Genomic DNA, 24,520 nt, shown 5'->3' on the forward strand with positions numbered 1-24,520 from the left:
AGGTTAACAGCTGATTTCTCAGCAGAAACTCTACAAGCCAGACGGGAGTGGCATGATATACTTAAAGTGATGAAAGGGAAGAACCTACAACCAAGATGACTCTACCCGGCAAGCATCTCATTCAGATTCGATGGCGAAATCAAAAGCTTTACAGACAAGCAAAAGCTAAGAGAATTCAGCACCACCAAACAGCTCTACAACAAATGCTAAAGGAACTTCTCTAAGTGGGAAACACAAGAGAAGAAAAGGACCTACAAAAACAAACCCAAAACAATTTAACAAATGGTCATAGGAACATACATATCGATAATTACCTTAAACGTGAATGGATTAAATGCTCCAACCAAACAACACAGGCTTGCAGAATGGAAACAAAAACAAGACCCATCTATATGCTGTCTACAAGAGACCCACTTAAGACCTAGGGGACACATACAGACTGAAAGTGAGGGGACGGAAAAAGATACTCAATGCAAATGGAAATCGAAAGAAAGCTGGAGTAACAATACTTGTATCAGAGAAAATAGACTTGAAAATAAAGAATGTTACAAGAGACAAGGAAGGACACTACATAATGATAAAGAGACCAATCTAAGAAGATATAACAATTATAAATATATATGCACCCAACATAGGAGCACCTCAATACATAAGGCAACTGCTAACAGCTCTAAAAGAGGAAATCGACAGTAACACAATAATAGTGGGGGACTTTAACACCTCACTTACACCAATGGACAGATCATCCAAACAGAAAATTAATAAGGAAACACAAGCTTTAAATGACACAATAGACCAGAGAGATTTAAGTGATATTTATAGGATATTCCATCCAAAAACAGCAGATTACACTTTCTTCTCAAGTGATCATGGAACATTCCCCAGGATAGATCACATCTTGGGTCACAAATGAAGCCTCAGTAAATTTAAGAATATTGAAATCATATCAAGCACCTTTTCTGACCACAACACTAGGAGATTAGAAATCAATTACAGGGAAAACAACGTAAGAAACACAAACACACGGAGGTTAAACAATACGTTACTAAATAACCAAGAGATCAAAGAAGAAATCAAAGAGGAAATCAAAAAATACCGAGGGACAAATGACAATGAAAACACTATGATCCAAAACCTATGGGATGCAAGCAAAAGCAGTTCTAAGAGGGAAGTTTATAGCTATACAAGCCCACCTCAGGAAACAAGAAAAATCTCAAGTAAACAATCTAACCTTACACCTAAAGGAACTAGAGAAAGAAGAACAAACAAAACCCAAAGTTAGCAGAAGGAAAGAAATCATAAAGATCAGAGCAGAAATAAATGAAACAGAAGCAAAGAAAACAATAGCAAAGATCAATAAAACTAAAAGGTGGTTCTATGAGAAGATAAAGAAAATTGATAAACCATTAGCCAGACTCATCAAGAAAAAGAGGGAGAGGACTCAAATCAATAAAATTAGAAATGAAAAAGGAGAAAGTACAACAGACACCACAGAAATACAAAGCATCCTAAGAGACTACTACAAGCAACTCTATGCCAATCAACTGGACAACCTGGAAGAAATGGGCAAATTCTTGGAAAGGTATTACCTTTGAAGACTGAACCAGGAAGAAACAGAAAATATGAACAGACCAATCACAAGTCATGAAATAGAAACTGTGATTAAAAATCTTCCAACAATCAAAAGTCCAGGACCAGGTGGCTTCACAGTTGAATTCTATCAAACATTTAGAGAAAAGCTAACACCCATCCTTCTCAAACTCTTCCAAAAAATTGCAGAGGAACACTTCCAAACTCATTCTATGTGGCCACCATCATCCTGATACCAAAACCAGACAAAGATACTACAAAAAAAGAAAATTACAGACCAATATCACTGATGAATATACATGCAAAAATCCTCAACAAAATACAGAATCCAACAACACATTAAAAGGATCATACACCATGATCAAGTGCGATTTTTCCCAGGGATGCAAGGATTCTTCAATATACGCAAATCAGTCAATGTGGTACACCATATTAACAAACTGAAGAATAAAAACGATATGATCATCTCAATAGATGCAGAAAAAGCTTCTGACAAAATTCAACACCCATTTATGATAAAAACTCTCCAGAAAGTGGGCATGGTAGGAACCTACTTCAACATAACAAAAGCCATATATGACAAACCCACAGCAAGCATCATTCTCAATGGTGAAAAACTGAAAGCATTTCCTCTAAGATCAGGAACAAGACAAGGATGTCCACTCTCACCACTGTTCTTCAACACAGTTTTGGAAGTCCTAGCCATGGCAATCAGAGAAGAAAAATAAAAGGAATACAAATTGGAAAAGAAGAAGTAAAACTGTCACTGTTTGCAGATGACATGATACTATACATAGAGAATCCTAAAGATGCCACCAGAAAACTACCAGAGCTAATCAATGAATTTGGTAACATTGCAGGATACAAAATTAATGCACAGAAATCTCTTGCATTCCTATACACGAATGATGAAAAATCTGAAAGAGAAATTAAGGAAACACTCTCATTTACCATTGCAACAAAAAGAATAAAATACCTAGGAATAAACCTACCTAGGGAGACAAAAGACCTGTACTCAGAAAACTATAAGACACTGATGAAAGAAATTAAAGATGATACCAACAGATGGAGAGATATACCATGTTCTTGGATTGGAAGAATCAATATTGTGAAAATGACTATACTACACAAAGCAATCTACAGATTCAATGCAATCCCTATCAAATTACCAATGGCAGTTTTTACAGAACTAGAACAAAAAAAATCTTAAAATTTGCATGGAGACCCAAACGACCCCGAATAGCCAAAGCAGTCTTGAGGTAAAAAAAACAGAGCTGCAGGAATCAGACTCTCTGACTTCAGACTATACTACAAAGCTACAGTAATCAAGACAGTACGGTACCGGCACAAAAACAGAAGTACAGATCAATTAATGGAACAAGATAGAAAGCCCAGAGATAAACCCACGCACCTATGGTCAACTAATCTATGACAAAGGAGGCAAGGATATACAATGGAGAAAAGACAGTCTCTTCAATAAGTGGTGCTGGGAAAACTGGATAGCTACATGTAAAAGAATGAAATTAGAACACTCCCTAACACCATACACAAAAATGAACTCAAAATGGATTAGAGACCTAAATGTAAGACCAGACACTATAAAACTCTTAGAGGAAAACATAGGAAGAACACTCTTTGCGATAAATCACAGAAGGATTTTTTTTGATCCACCTCCCAGAGTAATGGAAATAAAAACAGAAATAAACAAATAGAACCTAATGAAACTTTAAAGCTTTTGCACAGCAAAGGAAACCATAACAAGATGAAAAGACAACCCTCGGAATGGGAGAAAATATTTGCAAATGAACTAACAGACAAAGGATTAATCTCCAAAATATATAAACAGTTCATGCAGCTCAATATTAAAAAATCAAACAATCCAATCCAAAAATGGGCAGAAGATCTAAATAGATCTTTCTCCAAAGAATACATACAGATGGCCAAGAAGCACATGAAAAGCTGCTCAACATCAATAATTATTAGAGAAATGCAAATCAAAACTACAATGAGGTATCACCTCACACCAGTTAGGATGGGCATCATCAGAAAATCTACAAACAACAAATGTTGGAGAGGGTGTGGAGAAAGGGAAACCCTCTTGCACTGTTGGTGGGAATGTAAAATGATACAGCTACTATGGAGAACAGTACGGAGGTTCCTTAAAAAACTAAAAATAGAGTTACCATATGACCCAGGAATCCCACTACTGGACATATACCCAGAGAAAACCATAATTCAAAAAGACACATGCACCACAATGTTCACTGCAGCACTATTTACAATAGCCAGGGCATGGAAGCCACCTAAATGCCCATCGACAGAAGAATGGATAAAGAAGAAATGGTACATATATACAATGGAATATTACTCAGCCATAAAAAGGAACAAAATTGGGTCATTTGTTGAGACGTGGATGCATCTGTCATACAGAGTGAAGTAAGTCAGAAAGAGAAAAACAAATATTGTATATTAGTGCATATATGTGGAACCTAGAAAATGGTACAGATGAACCGGTTTGCAAGGCAGAAATTGAGACACAGAAGTAGAGAAAAAAACATATGGATACCGAGGGGGAAAGCGGCAGGGGGTGGGGGTTGTGGGGGGATGAATTGGGAGATTGGGATTGACATGTATACACGGATGTGTATAAAATAGATGACTAATAAGAACCTGCTGTATAAAAAATAAATAAAATTAAATTTAAAAAAAACTGGGAGAATATATGCAGATAAACATAAATGAATGTTTACAGAAAAAAGTCTAGAAGGAACACACAATACACTTAATACCAATAACCCTTGGTTAGAGGTGGAACAGGGTGAGAAAAGTCAGTGGAGGATATCCTTCACTTTCACTATGTATACTTTGGTATTTGAACTTCTTTTATATTAAGCACATATTTTTTGTTTTGTTTTGTTTTGTTTTTTGCGGTACGCGGGCCTCTCGCTGTTGTGGCCTCTCCCGTTGCGAAGCACAGACTCCAGACGCGCAGGCTCAGTGGCCATGGCTCACCAGCCCAGCCGCTCCGCGGCATGTGGGATCTTCCCGGACCGGGGCACGAACCTGTGTGCCCTGCATCGGCAGGCGGACTCTCAGCCACTGCGCCACCAGGGAAGCCCTAAGCACATATTTTTTAAAATATTAAGCTGGGAATTCCCTGGTGGTCCAGTGGTTAGGACTCAGTGCCTCTACGGCCAGGCGCCCACGGTTCTATCCCAGGTCGGGGAACTAAGATCCTGCAAGCCGTGTGGCACAGCTAATAAAGTAAAATAAGATATAAAGTGATAAAATTACATTAATAAAAATACCCATAGGCTTAAAGGGCAGGTAGAGAGAGACATTAACTATGGAGGTAAGAAAGTGATCGTAGCTTTGTGATGATACCAAAGTCCAGAGCTTCAATTCTTTGGTTGTCAGGTTGGGTAGAAACCAGAGTCAAATGCACTTGGGTTGTTGATATGTATGTATGTATGTATGTATGTATGTATGTATGTATGTATGTGTGTGTACACACATATTTATGATTTTCTCCCAAATACCTGGGGCCAGATGGTGTTAACCATTACGAAACCAGATGTTGCACCACCTCTGACCATCTTAACTCTGATTAAGTTTGTTTGGCTTAACCTGCTCCAATCTGAAATTCATCTGTGAGATTTTGGGATTGAGTCATGAACACTGGGCGAAACAGAAAAAGAGAAAATAGATAATGACAGCAACCAATCCCTGAGCATACACCTTCCTGCCAGGACCACTTTTGGGTGATTTATGTATATTACCACTTACTCCGTAACCCTGCTTGGTAGGTGACATATTATACCCACTTTACCAATGAATACAATGCAGCCTCCCAAGCCAGGGGAAGTCATCTGTCCAGGTGGTGTAGCAAGGGAGGTGCTGGGGTGTCAGCCCAGGCTTAATTCCAACCATAGGCAATGTTTTCCCCAGTGCCTCTCAGCTCCCTCAAAACACAGAGAAACCAGCCTCAATCCTCACCATGTTGGAATGGCTTGGCTATGCCCAAAGTCAGCTGGATAACGGTGCTAAAGATAAGAGAACGCTTTGACTTAATATCCTTTCAGAGTTTTCGATAATGTTCCCTAGTTAGCTGAAATCTATATCAGCACTATGAAAAAGAAAAAAGGAATTGCTAAGCAATTTATAGTATTCGTCCTCAAAACCCCCTCCCCCCATCACCCACCCCAGCCACATACAAAGACAGATGTGTGTCTTACTCCTAAAATACAGGATTGATGAGATGGGAGCAGGATTATGTCAGAATTTTTCTCTGATAATACCTCCCCTTACCTGCTTAAGTCTACCCAGGAAGCCTATCCTGGATGCTTCCCTACCCCACTATGTGGGGTTAGCCACCAGACCCCCTGCCCCTCCAGTGCCACCGTAATTCCTGATGCCTACCTATCCTCCAACCATCACACTTTAATCACAAGGTATTGCATTCATTGTTTGCCTGTTTTCCTCAGCGGAATGTGGGCAGGCACGCGTAGCATAGGGACCCTGCGACATTCCTATTTCTAGCCCTAGCAAGTAGCACATTGCCCGGTAGGCCCCAATAAATACTTAAAGAATGAATGAACACAGTTCTAGCCAGGAATGTCCATTGGGAGGGCAAAGAAAGCAGAAGGGCCCAGCAGAGAAGTGTCTCTTAAGGTTTGATAAGAGAAGCTGAAAATAGTCCAATTCTTAGCTTGGGAAGGGAAAGAAGTAAAGAACATGTCTTGTGTAAAACTCCTTTGTATGATACTATAATGGTGGATGCATTTCTCAAAACCAATGAATGTACAACGCAAAGAGTGAAAACTAGTGTAAACTATGGTTGATAATGACGAGTCAATGTTGGTTCATCCATTGTAACAAAGGTACCACTCTGATACCCATGTTGATGGAAGGGGAGGCTGTGTGGTTAGGAGGGGGGTTATATGGGAATTCTGTGCTTTCCACTCAATTTTTCTGTAAATCTAAAACTACTCTAGAAAAATTAAGTCTATTAGTATTTTTTAAAGTAGTAAAATAGATGTCAGCGCAAAGAACTGTCACCATGTGATGTTTTATGGCTTTATGAACAACCTTGCTCTTTCTCAAATACAAAAAGAAATAGACCTCATTAAAATAAAGTAAAATAAATCACGCCTATCTATTGAAGATAAAGGGGAATTCTCTCATGGGTATGATGTATTGGCCAAGAGTAGAGCCAGGTAGCAAAGAGAAATGTACTCGAGTGTGTGTGGGAGGGGGGAATGGGGGGAGGAATCAGTGTTCGAAAAGCAAAATTAAAAACAAAAATTCTAAGCACTTTTTCCAAAATAAAAGAGACATGGATTAATTTATTTCTATCATCATCTTTTTCCTTATCCATGGCCCAGATTTGGACTTCTAATATGCAAGATCATAAAAAAATTTGCCAATTCTCAAAAAAAGTTTTGTGTACAGTTCCTACTTTTCACAATAAAAGCACTCCCTGAAATTCCATCATATTATTACTATCACTAACTTTTTTACATTTTACATATTAATTTTTTATATGAATGAGGCAAGGTTTAGGGTTATGGCCAAGGAATCGGTATTAATTAGTATTAATTAATTATAAGTAGAGCAACTAATATAACCATCTCAAAGTTGCACTTGGAATTTTGTCATAGACTCCAGCTCGAGTTGGGTGCTCCACACACAGAAACGTAGATCCAGGGTCCTAGAGGGTAAAGGGACTTCCTCAAGGTCATAAATTCTCTTTTTTTTAAAATATAAATTTATTTATTTATTTTTGGCTGCATTGGGTCTTCATTGCTGCCCGCAGGCTTTCTCTAGTTGCGGCGAGCGGGGGCTACTCTTTGTTGCAGTGCACAGGTTTCTCATTGCGGTGGCTTTTCTTGTTGTGGAGCATGGGCTCTGGAGCGCAGGCTTAGTAGTTGTGGGACACAGGCTTAGTTGCTCCACGGCATGTGGGATCTTCCTGGACCAGGGCTCGAACCCATGTCCCCTGCATTGGCAGGCGGATTCTTAACCACTGCACCACCAGGGAAGTCCAGGGTCATATATTCTTAACAGAGCCATTTGTGGCAGAGCCAACCAATATGGCCACCATGCCACACCTAAGTGTCCCATATGTGCTTGATTTACTTTGTCTCGTGTAAGCCAGTGAACGCCTCTGGAGGCACTAATTTTTAAATAAGTCAAGCTGGCTTAAAAAAGTTACTAACTTGGCAAGGTCACATAGCAGGTCAGCTGGAAGCAGGCCTGTGTGACCTGACCTCAGCCTGGAGAGGTAAAAAGAGTCACAAAAGGGCAGAGAGAAGAGGGGCAGTTTGAGGAGGGATTGTCACAGTGCCCAGCCACAGGGAGGGGGGCATAATTATGGGTTGGCCAATTTTACCCTAGTCCTGACACTATTACACAGGATGGATAAGGACGTAAAATTCCTCATGGCTGAGAGTTGCCTTTCCTCTTTTTCCTGCCTCTTTTTGCATCCCAGAGTCACTTGCTCCAGAGTTGCTGCAACAAGAGTGAAAATATGTGTTACTCAGATCGTGCTGCATGCCAAAAGCTGGAGCAGAATAAGGTGCTATGCATTCTCCCAGGGTAAGGAGAAGGGGGGAGGAGCCAAAGGGTGGAAGTGGTCAGATGATTTCTCAGTGGAGGAACCATAGCCTAGGGCTTGGAAGGCCAGCATTCCTGCTCCTGGCCAGAAGCAGTCGATTATTAGCTACGTGTCCATGTACAAATCACCTCATTTCTCTAAACCTGTTTCCTCAACTGTTAAATGAAGATATTAGTATCTGTCCAGAAAGGCTATTGTGATGATTAAAATAGGACAGCGTAGGCAAGGTGACCTCATCATTGTCAATATTACTATCTATTGCAGTAATCCCTTCTTATTCCCTCTTGGCTCTCCAGCACCTAGCACCTTAGAAGTTCACAGGAAATAACTTGTTGAATTAATGAGTAAACATATAAAATGTAGAAACAAGTTAAATGGTTCTTCTACTAAAGATCAAAGCTCAAGAAACATTTCAAACACTACAGCAGGAACTCAACAACTTATGTATTAACTAGAGTTATTTAGCTAAGAAATTCTCTAAGACTAAAGGGAAGACTTCTCTCTCCCAGACAGTAACTTTATTTTGAATAAGGCTTTTGAACACCTATAATATCCCAGATTTTCTTTATTAATTAATAATTAATTAATTAATCTCAGTAGCTAATGATCTGGGCTTTATGTGCATTGTTTCATTTTGGACTCAAAAACAACCATGTGAAGTTGATACTATTACTATGTTATATTACATGTATCATATATTATGTTATTTTAGAAATATAACTGATATTCAGAATTGAATTGACCAATGCAATAAGCCACACTGCACATAGGAAGAAATAAAGTTTCAAAGCAGTTATCTACTTTCTCCCAATGTTACCAGCAGGGCCAGAGTAGAGAATCCCAGGTAGTTTGACTGTCAAGCCTTAACTGCTATTTGATTCTGTGGGCCTAGGACCAGACCCTCTACCTCCAGTTTAGCCCAACAACTGAGAATCGTCAAAGTTATGAGGTTAAAAAGAAGGCACGGAATGTTGATAATCAAACCTTGGGAGTTAATTACATTGTTGCACAAGTTTCCCAAAAGAGCAGTGAGCTAATCTTTTGAGTCATTTATGGCCACACTAGACAAGGCATGAGAGACTGTATCATAGCAGCGGCTTGTGTTAGCCGACTGTATAAAAGAACCCCTGTTTCAATCATGGCTCCAAGGCTATGGCGCGCAGGCTATAAAACCTGTTGCTCCCGCTTACCTCTGTCCCTATCAAGCCTTGCCTGGCCGCTTCTCCTTTCACTTGCACTGGGCAAAGGCCCGAATTCACACACATCATTACCTGGCTGGCAATATAAGCCATCAATAGCATGAGCAGTACAGCCTCTAGCTCTGGAAGAGGGGAAGGCAGTCACATTTGCTCTCCCTGTTCAATCCATCCTAAAAACCACTGTGACTTCACCTCTTCAAACCACAGTCCTGACATCACCTTGAGTTAATAGGGCTTTCTAGACCAACAAATCCCAACCTCCAATTTCATTCACTCACTCACACTTTGAGAGTATCTCTGCCTGTTCCTGTGTTAAGTGTCAGATACACTGAATTAGACAACAGTTTGCAGAAGGGAACCCCAAGGAGAAATGGCTACCACTGGAGCATTAAGCAAAGGCATTCTGAGAGCACTCAACGTTCATTCATTCACTCCCCAGCCTTCCTCCCTGAATTAATGTAATCAGTATCCACTCTGAAGCACCTGGCTTTCTCCTCTACCTCTTCCGAAGTTCAGCATAAATGCATCTTCAGGGAAGCCTACTGACTCAGTGATGGAGAGAGCGCCTCTCCCTACACCCTGCGCATTTCTTTCACTGCAACTATCACATCTCTAAATTCCTTCTTGTGAAGATTTTGGTAGTAAGCAGTTATCTGTCTTATCAATTAGAAAGTAAGTCACATGAGGACGGACACTGTGCATCTGGTTTACCTTAGGCAATGGAATTTAGGAGACTCCCCATTAAATACTTCATGAATATTAGTTATATTAGTTACATCCTTTCCTCTATCATCGTTGTACCTTCAGGGCTTTGATCTGATTTCTCCAATTTCTCTGAGTTCTCCAATTAAACCTACACATATCTGCTTTATTTGAATACCGATCAACCATCAGCACTTCACAGGACCACCTTTCATTATATTTGTTCTACATGTATGAGTGAAATTTGATTTCCCCTTAGAAACAAGCTCAGGGGTAGAGATTATCTAAGGTTTTTGCTCATCTCTAAACTTATGTTCTAGTATCTCGTCTAGGGCTCAGCATCCTCTAGCCCTTCATACTCAGTACCTTGCTGTGATTGCAAATCACAGACACTAACCTTTCTTGCATCTACTGTGCAGATAAAATTGTGTTTAATAAGCAGTTTTTCCAGGAAACTCAGTAAAGGGAAATAAAAGCCCTTTGCACACATTTTGGGCCTGTTCATTTTGGAGGTCCTTTTAAACATTTCCAAACATGTCATTTTCCTACATTAAGCAAACTCAGTCCATTTAGGAGAAAGAGGAACAGCGGCCTCCACCAAAATCACCCCAAAATATATGCACATTCTATATTAGGCTCCCTTCCCTCTACTTTCCTGTGCAATGAGAACCATGGTAAATTAAGGACAACCACTCTAGGGAAAAATGGTCTCACTGCTGCTTGAGCTCTGGATAACCTTCAGCATTCAACACTCTTCCTATTTAAAATCCTCACGGGAGCCTGCTGATGGAGCCCAGGTTTTTGAGCCTCACAGGACTGTGGCAGTGACTTCAGGTGCTGGTCTAAGGAGTGCTGGTGGCCTCCCACACGCCAGTCCCAGAGGCCACATCTGCTCCTGTACCTACTGCTGGCACCTGCATCCTTTATCATGTCAGCAGTGCCACTTGATCACATGGGCCTGTTTTCTGTAATTAAATCACTCAGGGAGCCCATTCCCTTTGTCTGGGATTCGGAAACCACCTAACACGCAACATGGGTTACTGATCTTATTACCAAACCTCCCCAGTACAGACTCCAAAATGTGAGTGTGGCTTCTGGCAACGTTTGCACTGATCCTGAAAAAAATCAATGTGTATTGAAAATGTATGTTCACAAGATGTTCTTCATGAACATGGAGCCTAGAAGCAATAGGTGATTAATTCCCACACAGTAAATGCAGGGAGGGTTTCCAGTCACTAAATGAATTCATCAAAATGTTTACTGAGTAATGTAAAGATGAAACACACTTAATATTTCAGAAAAATTGCAGTTAAGCTGAGGAGCTTGGATTTGGGCCAAAACTGGCAGAAAGTATACAAATGGAAAAAACCCATGTATAAATAGAGTTAATTCTAATGAATGGTTTATTGGAAACCCTCAGAGCATTTGTCAAAAGGATTTGACAGATTCTATTGTAATAAGACATAGTGAAGAGGAAATGGTTTAAAAGATGTCATCAATCTTTTATTTAACTAAGCACTTGCCCTTCATTTTGAAGGAAATGATACAATTTCAAATCTGAACCTCCTTCTCAAGAAGTGGTGTGAGAACATAACATTGATTTAACATATAATCTTCAACAAAAATAAAGTTTACATAATTCACTAGGAAATAAAATACATGAAATTTATCAAGTTAGTCAATGTAATTCTCCATGGGTCACAAGTATCGCTAAGAACAAAACATAATGAAAAGCTGAATAAACCAGTCAAGTTTATAGTTACCCTGATTAAAAAAAAAAATTCACAAATAAAATGTAACTTTCCAAACAAATCCTTTCAATGATGATCACACTAGATTTTATTTTGATTTACAAAAAAACAATGGTTAGACAATCACATAATATCAAGAGTCTTCAACACAGTGGATTCCATTTGTTAAGAGAAAAAAAATAGAAAACAAGTAATCCTTAAATTTTCTTCACTCTCCATAGCATATGTTGTAGAAAATTAAAGTTTTGCTTCCAAAAATATGTTTCCATGTGGTTATGGTGTTGTCGACTGGTGCTCTTAGGGCCAGAAGCAGCAAAGACATGAGAAATTTAACTACTGAAGTGTCATTTTTCATAAAAACTAAAAATTTCCTTAAAGGTCTGGAGTAAAGTCTTCTGCTAGGCTTGTTAGTGCTATAAAGTCATTTTTAATGAAATGTAGAATAAAACTACAAAAACTATGAGTTCTTTCAATATAAAAAGTTGTGTAGCTGAAGTTGTAGGCTCCTTTGCCATACATAAGCAGTCTCAATAAAATATTTGCTCAAGTAAGAAAATATAATTTGTCTGATTACATTTAGCATCCGTTCCAGTTGGGTGTCCTGCTTATCCCTGCCAGAGCTTCTAAAGAACATTAGAATCAATATTCCTTGCCTTCAAAGAGCATCCGTAATTCACAGTACAAAACAGTTCTAGAATCTTAGTCCTAAGGAGAAACAAAAATTATTAAATATATATATATATATTTTGTAAAGTGCCAGATGTAGCCATTGCCTGGACATTAAAAACTCTTATCCACAACACTGCCATCTTTGAGAAAGATGCCAACAGTTGATTCAGTCCCCTTTCCTTGCAACCTTCAGTGGCTGGTTGGTGCTTTACTTTAAGCATGATGACCCTAATAAAACTTCCAACAGAATCACTGTTCCGAAGCATTACGTACTTCACATCTCTGGTACCCTGTAAAAACACGTGATAAAGCAGCATCTGGAGTAGATCTTTCCTCTTCTAGATCATGTTCAAGCCCTGTTATCAAAAACCTCTTCTCTTAGAGGGAGAATGCTACTACTGATATGGATTTTATAGGAGTTCTTCCTTCAAGTTGAGGTTTCTCACAGAGCTGTTTGTAACAGAGTCACTGCTGTCCCTTGGTGTGACCAATGACATTCACTTTCCATTGAGGGGTGAAGGAGGGAGACAGAGACCGAGCAGTGGAAAAGAGAGCTGGCTGGCTAGCCCAGAGCTGCTAGACAGTGCCGCTCTGTTCTTCTCTCTTGCTGTCTGCACAATGTCATTACATTCAACTTTCCCTTGATGGTGTTAAACATAAAAGACAATCCAAATCTAGAAGGCTCTCCTAAATGTCTTTACCCACGTTTACCTTGCTCCGCTTTTCCATGAGCAAAAGAATACAAACGCAAAGCTGTGAGATTATTAAACAAGAAAACTAGATCAACATTTCCAACAGGAGACTGACGCTTCTCCAAATTCCTGGACCAGGGCTGAGTGTGGTTCATCTTTAACATTGACAGGACCTGTTTGGGGATTCCTGTTAAAACAGTGAACATAGCTAATGCCCTTGTAATGAAATAATTTCATGTTGAGGTGCTATAAAGGTCTAGGCTTTTAAAAATTATGGCCTCAAATCCCCAAGTTTAAAAAAAGTACGTGTACAAGGAAATCCTTCAAGTTTTGTTGCCTTGATTTAAAGATCTCCAGGCAGGAGGCCTGAGGATGGCCACCACTGTGGAACACTCAAGTATGAGTCTACTCCAGCTGTAAGAATTGCGTCACAAAATGACTTGTTCAGCGTAATCTATAATGATTCCCAAGAGAAAAAAAAGAAACTTCACTCAACTTTTGAGACAGCATTAGCAATGCCCATGTGCAGCAGAGGATTCTGAAATCAAGGGCACATATCATTAAAGAGCTCACATGAAAACAAAGGACAGATTGTACACATTTTTTAAAGCCTCAGAGTAAAGCAAACACAGCAGCAGATTCAAATAGTATCAGCCATCCTGCTTCGGACAGATCCCACCATCACCAATCCATGCTTTAGGACTGTCACCAGATCCGGCGCTGACTACACCAGGTTGCATTTATTTATGATTGCTGTCACCCCTCTTCATTGAGAAAGCATTCTGAAGGGGTGTTCTCCAAGCGACAAGAAGACTGTAGCAATATAACAAGATTTTACACCTTGAATTAAACTGCATCGAGTGTGGCTACCAAAATAAACAACTATCACTGAAATATGCCTCAAGCCTAAGATTTTACCACCAGCAAAACAAAACTGAGTGAGGGGGATGAGGCAATGAAGGAAAAAAAAAAAATTCACAGGACCACCACACCAAAGCCTTAAATTTAAAAAAAAAAAAAGTTACCTTCACTATTCAGGAAGAGAGTCAGGTGGGGGAATGGACAGGAAACTGACTGATTCCTGCCAGGGCAACCCTGTTTGGCTGTTTCTGTAGTGGATACCTTATGGGGTGGCAGCAGCCAACCTCCCGTGTGACCTGGGGATGAACATGGCCAAGCAGGCTTAATTAGATCAGAGACACAAAGGGCTATTCCCTCCTTTGATAACAAATACCACAGCTGTAAGTGCCTACAATAGCAAGCAAGAAACAAAGGCAGCAAAACAGAACCAAAATTGAATCCTTCCTTTAGCTGGCCCCTGACAATGATTTACATGTAACCTGGGAAGTGGCGATGGCCCAGGAGACTCAGCTGGAAGCCAGCTCCAGAAGACAAATCGCTTGGGGATGGGGAGGGGGCATGTAGCAAAATCTTTGTTTTGTAGCCCAAGTTTACTCAACTACTTCTTGCACTTCACAGGGGGCTGCTTGCTTTCAGTCTGTGGCTCCCAGACCTGGTCCTGGTTTTACCAGCCTTGCACCCCAGAAAAACCACAAGATAAATCACCCCAGCTTCCCGAATCCCTCACACTGCTCTTTGGAGGTAGCACCACCACAAACCTGCTCTGGCTTTACTACAGGGCATCCTCCAAGGCCATGGTAGGAGGGGAAGCGGTCGGAAGGCAACAGCAGGCATTGGTACTCTGAACTTTTCTCCACCCCTAAGTGCATAAGAGGCGTCGATTTTTGGACCCAAGTCCAGCAGGGATTAAGTGTCTGGCAAGTCCACAGTGTGCCTCACCTCGGGAAAGGAAGACAGATTGAGCCGGCGGGCAAGAAGCCCAGAAGCGCCCCCGGCCAAAGTGCTCCTACCTGCTCCCTCTTCCTCCTCCGTCCAAGATAACAAACTCAAGCCACAGCTGGCTGCTCTTTTCGCCAACTCTCCGTTTTCCAAATGGCCCAGGAGCCCAGATGGGGCCCAGAAGGTGGTGGAGGAGGGAGTGAGAGAAGGGAGGGAGCAGCGGCTGCTACAAACAGCTCCCTCACACAGCTCCGCTCTCAGCTCGCCGGTCAGCGAACCACCGCCTCTCGGGCCCCCTCCTCCCGGGCGGGCGCGGGGGGGCGCCCGGGAGGCGGCGTAGTCCGCGCGGCGTCGCTGTCGCTTACGTCCGGCTCAGCGGGGTGCAGGTGCGTGGCGAGCTCCTGCAGCACCGCGGCGCGCCCGATCTGGTCGTTGCGCCGCTTTTCCATGATCAGGTCCTCCAAGCTCTGGAACTCGAGCGTGTGGCTACGCTGCGCAGAGAGCTGGATCTGCAGCCGGTAGGGCTGCTTACCGATGCGCAGCTCGCCGCCGATCTTGAATTCGCGCTTGCCGTAGCGGCACCAGGCGGCGAAGCTCTCCGAGTTGCGCCAGCTCAGCTCGCGCTCCTTGGCGCCCACGTGCGCCAGCGCGTTGCGCACCACGGCGCTGGGGCTCAGCGGCTTGTAGCGGTACAGCTCGTTTACCACGCGGCCGCGCCGGCCCTGGCTCGCGTCCGTCAGGAAGCTGTTACTCACCTCCAGCCGGTGCAAGTGCACCACCTGGAAGTTGCCCACGTAGACAGCCCAGTGCGGGTACTGCGCCTGCGACACGAACTCCACCAGGTCGCCAGGCCTGCACTTGTTGAGCAGGTTCTCGGGCGTGTACGTGCTCAGCGCCGCGGAGCCCGGCGCGAAGCTTTTCTGGTAGATGCACTCGTCGCGGTAGAACACGGAGCACTCCACCTCGTGCAGCCGCGGGTCATAGGGCTGCGGCGAGGGCAGCGGCAGCCCGTCCCCGCCGTCAGGCAAACCGCCGCCACCGCCATCCGGCCCCTGGGGCGGCGGCTGCGGCTCCACGTCCTCGTCGTCATTGGAGAAGATGTAGGAGACCCCGATGCGGGGCCCGTCGTCCCGGTCCACGCCCGTCGGGTCGGCAGTGGGAACTTCCTTATAACTTAGGTGGGTCAGTTTCTCCACCTGGTTGCCCATCACGCTGCGGACACACGTTCACACCGCCGTGAGAGGAGAAAGCGAAACCACCACTAGGGTCATTGGCACAGGTCCCCGGACAGGGGCTCAGACCACCTGTTGGGAGAGGAAGGCAAGGAAGCCATGTAGGAGCCCTTCCGTGAAACGTGCGATTTGTTCTTAAGAGGAGGAAGAAAGGTTGGGTGTCGGGCACTTGGAGCCATTTTACGGGGAGTCTCAGATGTGGCGAGCTTTTCCTCACTCTTCCGCCTCCAGGGTCACGGTCGCAGGAGGCCGGGCAACTCCAGCTCTCCCCCGCCCCCAGCCCTTCACCTCGCCCGGGCAAAAGCCCATTGCATCAGCGACTCCTACCGCTTCCGCCAGCGCCCTACCTGCCAATCCCAAGCAGGAGGGAGAAAGGAAAAGAAACTTTAATTCCCCTCTCCTAGCCCCCTCCTTTCACCTCAGGGTCCTAAGTTACCCCAGAGACGCCCCCATATCAATCGCTGAGGAAACCGGCTAGGACCCCGCAGCGCGGCCCGGGCAGGTGAGCCGCCCTACCTGGCTCACCTGCGGTGCTTTCTCCTTCCGTCTTGCCCGCCCCTCCCCCCGCCCTCTAGCTCGGGTTACCTGCGCAAACTCACCCGCCTAGAGGTGGAGGCCGTGGGGAGTTGGGAGGGGCCCCCCGCCGCACCCTGAGACTTCTAGTGCGAGTTTGCAGGTGTGGGCTCCGCAGTCTCTCCTCTCCGGGCGCCAGCGGCTGCGAGGCTGGTCATGGGGGAGCAGCGCATGTCTTGCCCCCGCGGCTACGCAACGCCTCAAGACTTGAAGGTGGGGAGCGGCGCCTCTTCACACAGCACCCCTTCCCTCTGCCTGGGGCCGCTTCTCCCCTTCAACCTACTCTTGGGGGAGGTGGGGCTCCTTAGAAGGAGGTGAAGGAAGCAGCCTTGGTGCCCCGTGGCGGCAGCTCCCGCTCGGTCCGGGCGAGCAACAAGCGCCGGGAGAGACGGGATTGTAGATCCGGCTCCGGGCTCCCAGGGCGGGAGAGCAGCCGCTGGCATTTAAAGAGATAGGCGCTCGCTCCCGGAGCCCGAGTCTTTCCTGCACGGCACTGAGCCTCAGGCATCCCCGCCTCCGCCCCGCCCACACGGGCCACGGGGCTCCGCCCAGGCCACGCCCCCGCTCCGGAGCGGGTTTAAATCCCGCCGGTAAATAACCAATGGGTCGACTGGACTGGCGGTCTTCGCGCCTAACCGGTAGGATCTTTGCTTACCTTCTTAGAGCAAGACCTTGTTGTGAAGTCCTCGCTGCTTGCTCAGGTCGTATTTTTTGGAGCTGTGAGCTTCAAAATGGAGTTGGAAAGCAAACGCCACCTGCCAGTGTAGAAAGGAGAGAGGGATTAAGAGTTTGGTGTTTGTTCCGTTTCCCCTTCGTCTCTTCATCCCCAGAGTACCTGGAGAGGGAGGAACAGTCATTAGAAAGCAAACAAACTTTTGCTTCTTTCTTTTCTTTCCTAGAACCGATTTCTTGCCAAAGGTCACAGAAGAGAATTTTGTACTAGGACAGCTGGAGAAGTGCTTCCGTTTAGAGGTATTACCAGAATAAGCCCTGTGAAACTTTCAGATAGGAAAAAAATTCACAGAAAGGAAACAGTATAAAACAGAATGAAGACTTAGTTGCTGACTTGGTTCCAAGACCCGGGCTCTTAATAATGTCCCTCGAAGTTAGTACAAAGTTGATTTCATAACCTCCATTGTTGTTTTGAGAGTTACAAGTTCATACACGGGATAGTGAAAGAAAGCATTCACCTCTGCTTGTTTATTTTGGGGGTAGAGGATGTAGGAATTGCCTAATTGTCTTTAAGAACATATTAGCAGAGGCCCTCAGTGGATATATTTCCTTCCTGCTGACTTACAGAAGGAAGTGACAGGAGACTAGTATTGCCTATTAACCTCCACTACAAGAGGACAGTTCCTGCCTCTCCCCTCTTTGTTGGTTTTGTTTCTTGTACCTAAGATGGAAGCTACCAAAGTGGTTTTTCTTTTCTTTTTTTTTTTTCTTTTTTTATGTTTTTTTTTTTTTTTTTTTTTTTTTTTTTTGCGGTATGCGGGCCTCTCACCGCCGCGGCCTCTCCCATCGCAGAGCACAGGCTCCGGACGCACAGGCTCAGCGGCCATGGCTCACGAGCCCAGCCGCTCCGCGGCACGTGGGATCCTCCCGGACCGGGGCACGAACCCGCGTCCCCCGCATCGGCAGGCGGACTCTCAACCACTGCGCCACCAGGGAAGCCCTTTTTTCTTTTTTTAAATAATGGATTGGAGTCGGGGTGGAGGGATGACAATAAACAAGCTTAGACTTTCACTGGAACACTGGAACACCCAAAGTAATTCTTGGTGGAATTAAGAATGCAACTCAAGACCTCCTCTACCCTGTTTTCCATCACTGTTTCTTTTCACTCCGTTTTTCCAGGTAACACTATTATTCAGTGTGTATACTGACCAGTGGAAACAGGAATATACTAACACCACTGTGATCCTTTTTAGTTTGAGGGGGAAAAAAAATTAATCTACTTACATACTTTTGAGCCCCAACAATCAATATTGGCAGGGCTGTGATGGAAGTTAGTCCTTCAGCAAGTCTAAGATCACAGTATAAGTTAGACCAAAAGAGACTTCTGTATGTCTGCTGTATAGATTAAGTATTTTCTGACCAGCCTCAGGCATGTGTGACCAGATGAGTCTCCTCCCTGGACTTTTTGATAACACGTGCTCTGGGAGCTGCTGTTTAACCTGACTAGTATTTGCCACTAGCATGTGAACTCATGTAGACGCCCATTTTACAGGGAGGGAGGGGATTTAGACTGAAAGAGGCAATGGCAAGTCATCCCATGTCTGTCAGGCTGGGGAACCTCTGCTACCATCAGCTGTGGTAGGCCACTTTGCCCCTAGGTGGTACTGGGTAGTTTGCCTGGTGATGGGAGAATCCACAGAAGGACACAGTAGTATGACAGTTTGCTGCCAGCACTCTGAGGCACAGATCTAATGAGTAAGGAAACAACACCTTGTTGTCCAGGTGTCTAGCCTATTGCCTTTATGAGCTCTGTTCAGGTACCCGGTTGTGGCTCAACAACAGTTCTTGAACTGACCAACTATAAAGTCTCGGAGGGAGCAGGCTCTGAGTCATTTTTATATCCCAATGCCTGGCACTCAGTAAGTACTCAATAAATGCTTGATGGACGCCTTAGGGGAATTCTTGGACATTTCAATAACCTGTCTCCTGTGTAACTTCTTCCATGAATGCCTGTTTAGGGCCCAGCCTCCATCTGATCCCCCAGGGCTCTTGGTCATAGTTTACAGAATGGCTCCCAAACATGCTTTGCTCATCTCAATGCTTGTTTAATAAATTTAAATTAACTGTCAGTAATTTGGAGACTTGGGAAATCTCACATAAAAATTCAGATTCACTTGAAAGTGCTAATGTATGAGACCACTGGGCCCACATTCCAGGATGGCAACAAAAAGCTAGAGCTGAGCAGTGGTTGCCTTGGAGATGAGATGTAGCCTCCAGTTGGCCCCAGTCCCTGTCCTACCCACCTCACTTACTAGTTCCTTGACTGGCCCTGGGAGACTCTGTGTTGGCCACCTCTGCCATCAAATTTCTACATTATACATTGTATCACTTGATTATATGTAAGTCAGCACTTGATCACATAGCATCTGGTATTATTCTTTAATTCATATATTTAAAATGTCTTCTAAAGAGAGCTTGATTCACAACTTCTTTATCCATTCATCTGTCAATGGACATTTTGGTTGTTTCCATGACCTTGCTATCGTAAATAGTGCTGCAATGAACAGTGGGGTGCATGTGTCTCTTTAAATTACGGTTTTCTCAGGGTATATGCCCAGTAGTGGGATTGCTGGGTCATATGGTAGTTCTGTTTTTAGTTTTTTAAGTAACCTCTATACTGTTCTCCAAAGTGGTTGTATTAATTTACATTCCCACCAACAGTGCAAGAGGGTTCCCTTCTCTCCACACCCTCTCCAGCATTTATTGTTTGTAGATTTTTTTTGATGATGGCCATTCTGACCAGTGTGAGGTGATACCTCATGGTGGTACATATATACAATGGAATATTACTCAGCCATAAAAAGGAACGAAATTGGGTCACTTGTAGAGATGTGGATGGACCTAGAGTCTGTCATACAGAGTGAAGTAAGTCAGAAAGAGAAAAACAAATATTATCAAGTAATATTCCACTGTGTATATGTACCACATTTTCTTTATCCATTTGCCTGTCGATGGGCATTTAGGTTGCTTCCATGACCTGGCTATTGTAAATAGTGCTGCAATGAACATTGGGGTGCATGTGTCTTTCTGAATTATGATTTTCTCAGGGTATATGCCCAGTAGTGGGATTGCTGGGCCATATGGTAGTTCTATTTTTAGCTTTTTAAGAAACCTCCATACTGTTCTCCGAAGTGGTTGTATCAGTTTACATTCCCACCAATAGTGTAAGAGGGTTCCCTTTTCTCCACACCCTCTCCAGCATTTATTGTTTGTAAATTTTTTTTTGATGATGGCCATTCTGACTGGTGTGAGGTGATACCTCATGGTGGTACATATATACAATGGAATATTACTCAGCCATAAAAAGGAACGAAATTGGGTCAGTTGTAGAGACATGGATGGACCTAGAGACTACCATACATAGTGAAGTAAGTCAGAAAGAGAAAAATACCGTATGCTAACACATATATATATGGAATCTTAAAAAGCAGTACTGATGAACCTAGTGGTAGGGCAGAAATAAAGACGCAAACGTAGAGAACGGACTTGAGGACACAGCGGGGGAAAGGGAAGCTGAGATGAAGTAAGAGAGTAGCATTGACATATATACACTACCAAATGTAAAATGGATGGCTATTGGGAAGCTGCTGCATAGCACAGGGAGATCGGTTGGATGTTTTGTGAAGACCTAGAGGGGTGGGATAGGGAGGGTGGGAGGGAGGCTCAACAGGGAGGAGATATGGGGATATATGTATATGTATAGCTGATTCACTTTGTTGTACAGCAGAAACGAACACAACATTGTAAAGCAATTATACTCCAGTAAAGATGGGGAAAAAAAAGAAAAACAAATATTGTATATTAACACATATATGTGGAATCTAGAAAAATAGTACAGATGAACCTATTTCCAGGGCAGGAATAGAGACGCAGATGTAGAGAACAGATGTGTGGACTCCTGGGGCGGGGAGGGGAGGGGGGGATGAATTGCAAGATTAGGTTTGACATAAATACACTACCATGTGTAAAGTAGCTAACTAGTGGGAACCTGCGGTATAGCGCAGGGAGCTCAGTTCGGTGTTCTGTGATGACCTAGATGGGCGGGATGGGGGGTATGCGAGGGAGGTCCAAGAGGGAGGGGATATATGTACACATATAGCTGATTCACCTGGTTGTACAGCAGAAACTAACACAACATTGTAAAACAATTACACTCCAATAAAAAAAATAATAGTAAAGAGAGCTTGATTCAAAATATATTTCTTGAAGACCTGCTAGGTACCTGTTAGTCTTAAACACCACACATTTATTCTACAACAGGCACTGTGTTAGGTTTTGTAGGTATTCATGTCCCCATGAAATATATAGACTCCTTTAAGACAGTGCGACATGTCCTACAGGAAGGGAAAGTAGAGGATGCTGAGGGGAGGTTTCAAGACATGTTGATACAAAGGTGAATGTTAAAGTGCCTGCCATCAGGGGCTTGGACTAGTGGGGGTGACACAACTCTAAAAGTAACAATGACATCTACCATTGAGTGAGCTTCTAATTCTCTTATAAAAGACAATTAAGTTTAGAGAGGCTAAGTGACTTCTTCCAGCTGGTAAGATCTCACAGGTCTGCTTGACTTCAAGGCCTGTGCTCATAACCACTTTGTTTTAAATAGAGACAAATACATTCTTCAATATTTAACAAATATTTGAGTGTCTGGCTTTACTGGGCTCCAAGGTTAAAAAGCCACAGACTCAGTAGACAAAGTCCTTTCTCTTAATGGCTTTTATGTGTTGACAGGAGGAGACAATTGACAAGTTTAAGTAACTGTATATTCCTTTCTGAGAGCGATAAGGGCCATAAAGAAATAGACTAGGGTAATGGGGTTGAATAACTGTGGCTACAGAGAGGGTGGCAGGGGTGAGGTGGCCTACTTTGGATAAAATGGTCAGAGATGGGCTCCTAAAGAAGTGAAACTTGGGCTGAGACTTGAAGGAGGTGGCCTTGGCATTCCCTCCACAGGGAACACCAAGAGCAAAGGCCTGAGGTGAGAAGGAATTGGAGTGTTTAGGAAAAAGGGGGGATAAAAGGTTGCGACTAGAGCACAGTCAGTGAGAAGGTATGTGATAAGGGGGTGCAGTTAGAGCCATGGGAAAGCTTTGGGGGTTTAGGGTTGTCACTCTGGCTGCCCTATGGGAAATGGACTGTAAAGGGATGAGAGAGGAAGCAGGTCCTATAAATGACCAGGCCATAGGGAGGAAAGGCCTTCCCTGCAGATGGAGCCTCGTGAACAAGGGATAAAGCCACCAAGGCACCTTCCCCAAGAGCAGCCATTAGATTCAATTCAAACGTTAGATTTGAATTCCCAGCCATACTGTAGCTTCATCCTCCCCCAGCAGTGACCCAAGTGTCACATTCCACACACCTCCTTGGAGGAGGCACTCAATAAAAACAAGCTGTGTTGAATGCCAGCTAATTGCTCTCACAGCATTCCTGTCCAGAGCAGAGGGGAATAATCGAGAAGAGATGTTTCCACCTGACAAGGCATTGGCCCCCGACTCTGCAGGTGTAGTGGAGATCTCGGTTTAAATGGCTCGACCCAAGAATGTACAAAAGAGAATCAGGAGAGCAGAGTTGCCTGCTTCGGCAGTCTAACTCTGCCTGTTCCCAGGGCTGGGCCCCAGGCTCACGGCAACGGCAGATAGCTGAGTGAGTTTGCTGGAAAACAGGTTCCTCCACAACTTCCTTATGTTGGGAAACTTCCAGACTTCCCCATGCCTGTTACCCACAGCTGGGGTTCTGTTGAGACATAGAAAGTGAGTGGTAGCAGAATGAAAACACATGACCTGGGTCGGCGTCTTGTTTGCCAGGTTCATGACCTCGGAGCCATCTCTTACTTGCTCTGGGCCTCCTTTTCCAAACTCTAAAGTGGGGCTCGTGATACTATTTGCCTCGCTTGGGAATCGTCATGTGAGACAGTGTATGTGGAAGCACCTCGAAAATCCTGAAGACTGTGTAGATGCCACGTGTTATTCACACCTACCAAACCCTAGGTTAGGCCCATGTTAGAGCCAGATGATGATTTTAATATGGGAAGCCAAAGAATAACCATTTGTTCCAGGCGTCAGCTTACTAAATGTCCATACCGATCCCGTTTCTTTACACTTCCCAGATAAGGACACAAAGGCTCAGGAGTATGAATCTTACGGATTATGAGTGGGAGAAGCTGGATTCAAATCCAAATCTGGCTGGCTCCAAGCCCATACTTTTCACGCCATGTCACGCGGCCTCAGGAGCACCAGCATGTGTGTTGTTCATCCAGACACTGGCCAGTCTGAGGACCAGGGGGCTGCCTTGTCTTCTGGATGTAGAGTGACCAACTTGTCACAGTTTGCCCAGGACGATCTTGGTTTCACACTGAAAGTCCCATGTCCTAGGCAAACTGGGACACTTGGCTGCCTTACCTTGGTGGCTCCCTAACCTGGTCCTTGCTTTTTCTGCCCCTGAGAGGACTGGGGATATTGCTGGGGGTGGAGCAGGGAAGGGGGAGGGGAGAAAGGAGAGTCAGGTGTTCTAGTCCAGACCTCACTCTCATAAAGGGTTGCCATCTCCAGGCGAGGTTATGCAAACGGCAGCAGCTAGGCAAACTGGGTTATCCAGTAAAAGAGACAATAAATATTACATGCTTTTGGCATTCATTCTTTTTTTTTTTTCTTTTTTTACTTGGATTCTTTCCAGGAGGTGAGGGCTGGGCCTGTCTCTCCTTTGAGAGGACTGGCCTGTAGCTGCGCCCTCTCTCTTCACCCTCCCAGCCTGTCTTGGGCTTTAAAACCTGCAGAAACAGTTTTGCACTTTGGCTGAATGATTCCTCCATCTTCAGATTAAGGAAGGGAGCACAGAGGCTTTTGAGTGTCCTTTTCCTTGGCTTCTGCATTTTATTTCCTTTTCCCCTCAGATCCCCAGAACAGGCTCTCTCAAGCAGGCTGGGCAAGAGCTGGTCTGCCCTGTGGTTTGGTATGTGGAGGAGATGCCC

At 44.0% G+C, this 24,520-nt stretch overlaps 1 protein-coding gene and 1 long non-coding RNA gene across 7 annotated transcripts in view; one reads left to right on the top strand and one right to left on the bottom strand.

Moving 5' to 3' along the window:
- LRATD2 (LRAT domain containing 2) overlaps nucleotides 1-16,962 on the bottom strand; it is a 322,259-nt gene extending 305,297 nt beyond the window's left edge. For 4 of the 5 annotated variants that reach the window (XR_009516651.1, XR_009516652.1, XR_009516653.1 and 1 more), the window contains exons 1-2: nucleotides 16,851-16,962; nucleotides 15,091-16,323 (exon numbers count right to left, since the gene is read on the bottom strand). Coding sequence is in view for 1 of the 5 variants with exons in the window: in XM_059995189.1 (XP_059851172.1) it covers nucleotides 15,385-16,227 (843 nt within the window). In the remaining 4 variants the exon portion in view is untranslated. The remainder of the gene's footprint in view (nucleotides 1-15,090; nucleotides 16,324-16,850) is intronic. The other variant, XM_059995189.1, reaches the window with a different exon arrangement.
- LOC132413268 (uncharacterized) overlaps nucleotides 16,067-24,520 on the top strand; it is a 35,479-nt gene continuing 27,025 nt past the window's right edge. Inside the window, exons 1-2 of one of the 2 annotated variants that reach the window (XR_009516656.1) lie at nucleotides 16,067-16,197; nucleotides 17,724-17,796. This is a non-coding gene — a long non-coding RNA (uncharacterized lncRNA). Of the gene's footprint in view, nucleotides 16,198-16,900; nucleotides 17,038-17,723; nucleotides 17,797-24,520 lie in introns of those variants that run through there. The other variant, XR_009516655.1, reaches the window with a different exon arrangement.

The sequence above is a fragment of the Delphinus delphis genome, chromosome 17, assembly GCF_949987515.2.
Source record: "Delphinus delphis chromosome 17, mDelDel1.2, whole genome shotgun sequence".
Taxonomy (NCBI): domain Eukaryota; kingdom Metazoa; phylum Chordata; class Mammalia; order Artiodactyla; family Delphinidae; genus Delphinus; species Delphinus delphis.